This window comes from Rutilus rutilus (assembly GCF_951802725.1).
Source record: "Rutilus rutilus genome assembly, chromosome: 23".
NCBI classification, from domain to species: domain Eukaryota; kingdom Metazoa; phylum Chordata; class Actinopteri; order Cypriniformes; family Leuciscidae; genus Rutilus; species Rutilus rutilus.
This window is the reverse complement of record NC_140233.1, coordinates 15173585-15182681: the sequence shown is the minus strand read 5'-3', so window position 1 is coordinate 15182681 and position 9097 is coordinate 15173585. Positions and strand designations below refer to the sequence as shown.

Genomic DNA, 9097 nt, shown 5'->3' with positions numbered 1-9097 from the left:
CGTGCATTTTAGAAGCACCACGTACGGAAGTATTTGCGCCTTGACCGTCCTAAAGCTTCTATCTGTTTTGTGAACCAATTCTTTGAAACTGCTCAAAAGAACCGATTCGTGGAAACGAGTCGGACATCCCATCACGAATGGGAGGGGGTTGTTGTTGTTTTAAATAAACACAATTTGAATTAATTTGAGCAAATGCAATGCTTTATATGTTTTTAAAGGAAAATAATCAATTTTGATATACACTTCAGACATTTTGAACATAAACTTAAGGTGTTTTCCATACAATAAAAACAGTCCGGAGAATAGTCACCCTCCCCGTTTTGAAAGGATGAAGACAAAGGCTACCGGAAACCGGACTCCATAGTTTTCGTCAAATGGCTGGTTTGTATTCATGCGAAATCGTTTGTTTTCTCCAACCATAAACGTTTCGTTTTTCAAAGTCTTTTCGGCGAGCTTTTTCATGGATTTACATTTATGTTTACTAAACATGTGTCGCGATCTGGAAACAGCCGTTACAAAGACCTGGCGGTGCAAATACAGCGTCTACTCCGACGTAAGCTGGTTATTCCAAGCGAATGAATCTCACACCAAGTTTTAAATGCAACAAAGCGCGGTCGTTTTTTGTTTTTGTTGTACGTTTACTTCGTTTTGACATTTCTCCCGGTATTTTGTTTTACATGCGGTCCTCGCCGGCAGAATTCCAGACTACTAACTTCGCTAAGCTAACGAGCTGCTCTTAGAAATGGAGATCCACATCTCGAGCCTTTTCCCGGAGATCTTAGCGATGATTTTCAACTACCTGGACGTTAAAGGCAAAGGCAGAGTCGCGCAAGTGTGCACGGCATGGAGAGACGCCTCGTACCACAAATCAGTCTGGAGGGGAGTAGAAGCCAAACTCCATCTGAGAAGAGCAAACCCATCGCTCTTCCCCAGCCTCCAAACCAGAGGGATCAAGAAAGTCCAGATCCTCAGCCTGAGACGCAGCCTCAGCTATGTTATTCAGGGCATGCCCAACATCGAGAGCCTTAACTTGAGTGGGTGCTACAACCTAACAGATAACGGCCTCGGTCATGCTTTCGTGCAGGACATCCCCTCATTGAGGATCCTCAACCTCAGCCTTTGCAAACAGATCACCGATTCCAGCTTGGGCAGGATTGCGCAGTATCTGAAGAACTTAGAACTGTTGGATCTCGGTGGGTGTAGTAACATCACCAACACGGGGTTGTTGCTAATCGCTTGGGGCCTTCATAACCTCAAAAGCCTGAACTTGAGAAGCTGCCGGCACGTTTCGGACGTGGGCATCGGGCACCTGGCCGGCATGACGCGCAGCGCCGCGGAGGGATGCTTGAGTTTGGAGCATCTCACCTTGCAGGACTGTCAGAAACTCACCGATCTGTCGCTCAAGCACATTTCCAAGGGCCTCAACAAGCTGAAAGTCCTGAACTTGAGCTTCTGCGGTGGAATTTCCGACGCCGGCATGATCCACCTGTCACACATGACCCAACTCTGGACTCTTAACTTGCGCTCCTGCGACAACATCAGCGACACGGGCATCATGCATCTTTCCATGGGCGCTTTGAGGCTGTACGGGCTGGACGTGTCGTTTTGCGACAAAGTGGGCGACCAGAGCCTGGCTTACATCGCGCAGGGCCTGTACCAGCTCAAATCCCTGTCGCTTTGCTCGTGCCACATCAGCGACGACGGGATCAACAGGATGGTCCGGCAGATGCACGAACTGAAGACGTTGAACATCGGCCAGTGCGTCCGGATCACGGACAAGGGCCTCGAGCTCATTGCGGATCACCTGACGCAGCTGACCGGGATCGACCTGTACGGCTGTACCAAAATAACCAAAAGGGGACTAGAGAGAATCACGCAGCTGCCCTGCCTTAAGGTGTTGAACTTGGGACTTTGGCAAATGACCGAGGTCAAGGGTTTAGGAGACGCCTCTGAGATCCTGCCCTGCTACGCCTCGTAACGTTTACGCTACCTCAGTGTCGCCAGTGATGTCTTGTTTTTCTAGAGACGTGTATTATATTATTAAGACGCACAGTCACACCATCATGTACTTTGTTACGAAGCCTGTTTGGAAAAGGGGCTTGATGTAGTTCAAATTGAATCAGCAATAAAACACTGAACAGCCTTCCTAATGGTATAGTCTGAATTATGATGGTTCCCTTGAATGCCTTTGTTTTTCTGTACTTTGTTTTAGAGCCTCAAATTGAGGTACAATGTCTTTTATTCTCATTTCCACTGACAAACGCATTTTGTCACTGCCTTTAAGTATTTATCCTGAAATACCAGCAATTGGAGAGAGAAAAAAAGTTTACCATGTGTGTGGACAAGGACGGAAAACTTGCTTGTTCGTTTTATGTGATTCCTCCCTGGTAAAATGGAGCATATGCAATTTAAACTTTGTTAAAAAAAAAAAAAAAAAAGAGGCCAGTTTGCTTGTTAAAGACCTACAAGATGTCTGTTTATTTTCCTATAAATGATTAAAGCTAAAATTGTTTTTAACTAAATTGTTTTCCTGTTATTATTTTTATACTTCATCATGTTCTACAGCACTCATTACATTTGTTTTGCATTAGATTTTTCCAGAATTCCACTTTATTTTTCCTAAAAAAGTGCATGTACACATAAAATAATATATTGACGGTTTATGTACATTTAATTGCAAGTAAAAATGCTTATATCTACATAATCACATACATATATATATATATATATACATATATACGTACATATATACACATATATATACATATATACATATACATATATATATATATATATATATATACATATATATATATATATATATATATATCACAGACTATACATGCAAGCAGAGAATAATCACAATAAGCCCAATTGTACAAATCTAGAATATTGCACCAGCTAGTAATTCAAATTTCTATAAAATGGTTTTTATAAGTATTTCTTTACAAATTGTAATGACAAATAGCTGTAAAAGATATATGTCAAAAGATGTGTGAATCCTAAAATACAAATTATATATATTGAAACACCATTATCTGCATAAATGACAGGAAAATTTAATCATATTGATATGTAGAGAACTATTATACATTATATATATATATATATATATATATATATATATATATATTACATTTATAACATATGTAAATGTTATGCATATATACAGATATATATACAACATTATAAATATATACACACATATATATAATGTTACAAATATCTTTACATTTATATTACAAAAGTTGAATTGATTACTTTTGATTTTGAATTGAATGCATCAAAAAAAATACTGATAATGCTTAATAACGACTTAATGCAAGAAATACAACATTATTAAATTGTTCACCGCTTCTTTTCTGTTGTCCTTATAATAATTTGGCAGCTGAAATAACATTTCACTGTAAAAAACCTGTATAAAGCTCCTAGATCACTTATCATTTTTCCAAAGCAGTTTTTTTGTCTCCTGAAATTTCTTGGAAAGATTAGTTTTGGATTAGCAGAACAATCCAAAAACCCATTAAATAACAGTAAAACCCACTGAAGAGATGTATGTCTATCCCTCACAGCCTCAATCAAGGATGGCGCTGCAGAGAATAAGGTCTATAGATCCAAACCACCAGACTTTTGGATATTCACTGTCTTAATGTTTTCTGCTGGCATGAATATTCCTGTACTTGCATGTCAGCAGCTGTTTGAAGGTGTTCTTGAAGGTGGCATTGCACAGGGCATAGCAAGCGGGGTTTACCGTACTGTTTATGTAGCAGAGCCAGTAGCCGAAGGTCCACATTTTGTTTGGAATACAGGTCGAGCAAAAAGTGTTGATGAGTACCATGACGTTGTAGGGAGTCCATGTGGCTGCAAACGCCACCAGAATGGCCATGATGGTCCTTGTTACCTTCTTCTCCCGCGAGGATAAACTCTTCTTCTTCTGAAACCGAGGCATGAGAATCTTCTGCGACACCAGACTCAGCCTTTCCTTCCCGTTGGTCATGTCCTGACCTCCGTTGTTGGGTTTATAGGTGTTTTGCGGGTCCTCTTGGGATGTTGTTCTGAAGCAGGTAAATCTGACCCAGTTTCCTGCGGCCAGCGGAGCTGATTGGGTCTGACGGCTTCTGATGTCACCGTTAGTGCTTATAGATACGGCCTCCTCATCCCGCTGGTGTGAAGAAGCGACCACACTTCCAGATGTAGAGTCATTCTCACTCTCCCGCTCTACTCCTGCAGGTGCATGGTACAATATATTTTCAGTGAGATCTTTGATGATGACAAGATTGAACTATATTTGGTTCAGATAACTGGAGGGAAAAAACATATTTGTGTTTGTCTGCTGCCAAGCTCCAAAAAAGACCATAAAAGTAGTTCATATGTCTCAGCAGATTCAGTTGCAGTCTTTTTCTCAAAACAAAGCTGCTTACGATATAAGTGCACTTATATATAAAATTTGAGTGAACACATTTTTTTTTTTTAGATTAGGCTAGATAATTAGTCAATGTTTAGATTGATTATTTACAACACAATTACTAATATTACTGTCAGATATCATAAGATATTAGAGATTACTCAATCCAATAAAAAAAGAAAGAACACACACACACACACACATACATATACATATATATATATATATATATATATATATATATATATATATATATATATATATACACACACACACACACACACATATATATATATATATATATATATATATATATTAATCGGATCGGTATATAAAAGGATCGGAGGCATTAAATTGATCAAAAGTGTCAGTGAACACATAATATTACAAAAGATTTCTATTTAATAAATGCAAATAAATGCTGTTCATTGAACTCTCTATTCATCAAAGAATCCTGAAAAATCACCATTTCCACAAAAAATTAAGTATCACAACTTTTCTACATTGATAATAATAAGAAATGTTTCTTGAGCAGCAAATCAACTTATTAGAATGATTTCTGAAGGATCATGTGACAGTGAAGACTGGAGTAATGATGCTGAAAATTTAGCTTTAAAAACACAGGAATAAATTACATTTTAAAATACATTAAAATAGAAACAGTTCTTTTAATTTGTAATAATATTTCACAATATTACAAATTTTACAGTATTTTTGATTAAATAAATACAGCCTTGGTGAGCATAAAATACTTCTTTCAAAAACAAAAAAATATGAATGTTTCCAATTTTGACAGGTACTGTATATATATATATATATAAACTGAAAAAAAAAATTCTGTATGTGTATATATCTAAAACACTTTCAAAATAAGCAGATGTGCGTTTTATTAACTCAATTTAATGTTATTTTTTAAAAATATATTATTATTTTTATTTGCAAAAACATTTGTTCATCATATAAAGCGATCGAGTCTCTTCAGAAATGTTTTACTAAACCGCTCAATTCATATGGATTAATTTTATGATATGATATATATTTGCTATATATTTATGAGGGACAGAAATCTCTCAGATTTCATTAAAATGTCTTCATTTGTGATCCGAAGATGAACGAAAGTCTTACGGGTTTGGGAAGACATGAGGGTGAGAGATTAATGACAGAAAAGTTTCATTTTTGTGTGAATTGACCCTTTAACAATAACAACACTTCATCAAAAAGTTTGGAAACTCCTCTTTTTTGGAGCTCGACAGCCCCTGTTCTCAATATGTACATTGTATAAAGAGCAGTGTGAACATTCTCCCAAAAAAATCTCCCATTGTGTTCAATGGAAGAAAAAAAGTAATGCGAACCTGTAGTGGCATCTGAAGCGCTCTGCCTGCGTGGGATCATTTCCTCTCCTCCTTGGATTGACTTTCTCTCCTTGTTCCTCTCAGCTGTGGGTCCAGCCTGGCCTCCATCATTACTGACTCTAGTAATTCTCTGATTGTCTCTGCTTCGGACACGACTGCGGCTGGCTTTCGAGATCTGCCAGTACAGTACGGTCATGGTGACGACCGGCAGGTAGAAGGCAGCGATGGCGGTGCCGAAGGTTACCGTAGGATTGGAGAAAAACTGGATGTAGCACTCGCCTTCAGGAACCGTCCGGCTGCCCGTGATGAACTGCCAGAACAGGATGGCTGGAGCCCAGAGAATGAACGACAGGATCCAAGCTGCGGCGATCATCATGCCTGCCATCTTGTGGGTCCTTTTGACCGGGTAGCTGAGAGGTTTGGTGACGCAGAAATATCGGTCAAAGCTGATGATGAGGAGGTTCATAACAGAGGCGTTGCTCACCACGTAGTCCAGAGCCAACCAGAGGTCACAGACCAAAGCTCCTAAAGGCCAGTGGCCAGACACAATGTACACGGTGTAGAGGTTCATAGAGAAAACACCGATGAACAGGTCGGCACATGCTAGACTGAACAGGAAATAGTTGTTGACCGTCTGGAGGTTCCTGTTGACCTTGATAGAGAGCATGACCAGCACATTGCCAATGACTGTGATCAGGCTTAAAGCGCTCAGTCCGAGAATGACGAGAACAAGCTCCACTTGTGTGAATGGACTGTTTAGGAAAAAGTTAGTGTTGTTAGCATGGCTGGGGCTTGGAGAAAGAGTTAAGTTGGAAGTCTCCATCTTTCCTTGTCACAGGACATGCACATCAGAACCTAAGGGTAGGGAAAAAAGGGTAAAATATTTACTGATGTGCTTTTACTTTTCTAAATGCTTACCTGATGCCTGATGATGGCCGAAAAGACAAGAGCGACTACATAGCATTGGGATAAAACGCATTTAGAGCACCTTAGTGATGGGATAAAACCACTCAAAACCATGGCAACTTTTATCACAGTTACTTTTGGAGTCATAAATATGTATTTGAGTTTGGTTCCAGCTTTTCTAATATTGTTTTGTTTTTTTATTTCAGCTTTTTTTTCATTTACTTTTTCATTTCATTCATTTTGTTTTCATTAACATTGGTTCCAAATACTTTTTACTATACATATTCTACTATATTAAAAATACAATAAATTGTTAAAAGGTTAGTTCACCTAAAAATGAAAAGGATCCCATAATTTTCTCACCCTCAAGCCATCCTAGGTCCATATGACTTTCTTCTTTCAGCCGAACACAAGCTGAGTTATATTAAAAAAATATCCTGGCTCTTCCAAGCTTTATAATGGGAGTGAATAGTAACTGAGATTTTGAACCACATCCATCCATCATAAACGTAATCCATATGGCTCCAGGGGGTAATAAAGGCCTTCTGAAGAGAAGCGATGGGTTTTTGTAAGAAAAATGTCTATATTTATAACTTTATAAGTTGGTCAGAGTGACTTCTGACCGACACTTTATTAACCCCTGGAGCCATGTGGATTACTTTTATGATGGATTGATGGACTTTTTTGGATTCAAAATCTCAGTTACTATTCACTCCCACATTATAATGCTTGGAAGAGCCAGGATATATTTTTTTTAATATAGCTCAGATTTTGTTTGTTCGAGATAAGAAAGTCATGAACATCTAGGATGGCTTGAGGGTGAACTAACCCTTTAATGCTTTCTTTACAATGCACAAAAACCCTGTGCAAAAAAACACTCCTATCTTGTTAATGATATCACATCTAGTAGCATGTGGAGAGAGAACTAGTGTGTATCTTTGCAGATGGAGTCTGTTTGCCAAACATCATTCTCAAACAGAGAGCTCATCTGTATTGTTTATGCTGCCAGATTTCCATTAAGGCAAAGGAGAAAAGCATCACATTGATGGGCTTGATAATACAGAAGGGAAAACATGACTAACTGTGATATTATCTTAGATATTTTAATGTAGCTGGATGGAAGGAAGGACTCTGATAGCATATGTCTTATTTACTGTAGCCAGGAAGGCCTCTGAGGGACAATAAGCTTATTACCTTTGGCAGAACAGCATGTACTGTACTTCACGCTTCAGTCTGGACAGCATTTTAAATAACTAGATTTTGCATTTTTTTAAGAAAATGGTGCTATTGTGTTATTAAAACATAAGTATGTGGTTGCTTAAGCGGTTAAGAGGGTTGCTAATGCGTTCTTGGTGGTCTTAGCATGTTATCATGTGGTTGCTGGGTGTTTTGGTGTGATTTTGGTAGGGCTGGGAAATAAACTGATTTCTCGATTTTAATCCATTCTCATTTTGAAGAACCGATATCGATTCCTAAATCCAAAGAATCGATGCTGTTTTCAGTTGATGTATGAACAAAGCTTGTAGCACCCCCCATTCAAGAAATCTCAATATGCTTGGCGATTACTTCTCATATGAAACAAAGTCTCAGCTTTCAAATTCTGTCAATTTTATTCCGGAATTCAAATAATAAATAACCTACCGTTTTGGCGCTCTTTAATGTGACGCGACAGATCGCTGTTGCCGCCTCAGATCAAGTGAGCACATGAACGATCGTCTCTCCCTCGTTACCACTAGTTACAGCACGAAATAAACATTAATAAACTTCTAAAGGTATGTTGAAAGATACAGTACAACTTACAGAAATGTATCATGTCTCATGCAATCGCTCAATTAGTGTTTTCAGCTTTATCAATATGTCACATAATGTTACATTTACCTCAGAAAAGCCATTCAATGTCCATAAACTCGTTATTCAGCTAGAAATATTAACTTAGAGAGGAGCATTTTGCTAAATATATACACTATAATGCATATTCATTATATTTTTACTTAACCTGTTCTTCATTATTTAATGTTTGAATAAATCCTTAATTTTTTTATGGCAGCCAAGTATAAGCATAATTATGTCATTAAAAATTCTCATTATAACCTTGTTATCGTTATTAAAACTTCCTTATTTGTAATTTAAATGCAAGTAGCCTACACATCAGTTAATTTTAACCTTTATAGGCTAGTGATTTACCAACTGGGATTGCTGGAGAGATATTTGTTCCTTCAGGAAATTTGCTATGTACCTGATAGGCCCCAATTAATCGATATCGAATTGAATTGAATCGAAATCGAACCAAATAGTAAAATTTGTGTCAATGCCTAGCACTAGTTTTGGGCATGTCACTATGAGGTTGCTGTGGTGTTGCTAAGGTTTTCTGGGTGTGTGTTATTGTTTTTTTGCATGTTACATGTGGTTGCCAGGGTGTAACTATGCGGTTGCT

At 38.0% G+C, this 9097-nt stretch overlaps 2 protein-coding genes across 2 annotated transcripts; one reads left to right on the top strand and one right to left on the bottom strand.

Moving 5' to 3' along the window:
• The first annotated feature begins 317 nt into the window (after window positions 1–317).
• Window positions 318–2143, top strand: fbxl14a (F-box and leucine-rich repeat protein 14a). Its single transcript, XM_084397270.1, has 2 exons — window positions 318–553; window positions 697–2143. The coding sequence occupies exon 2, from the start codon at window positions 743–745 to the stop codon at window positions 1976–1978; it is 1236 nt and encodes a 411-aa protein (XP_084253396.1). The 5' UTR covers window positions 318–553; window positions 697–742; the 3' UTR covers window positions 1979–2143.
• Window positions 2144–3614: 1471 nt separating this feature from the next.
• Window positions 3615–6580, bottom strand: chrm2b (cholinergic receptor, muscarinic 2b; the record flags this gene model as incomplete). The annotated part of the gene is made up of 2 exons (XM_084397921.1): window positions 3615–4224; window positions 5758–6580. The coding sequence occupies 2 exons, from the start codon at window positions 6578–6580 to the stop codon at window positions 3647–3649; spliced, it is 1401 nt and encodes a 466-aa protein (XP_084254047.1). The 3' UTR covers window positions 3615–3646.
• Window positions 6581–9097: the final 2517 nt, after the last annotated feature.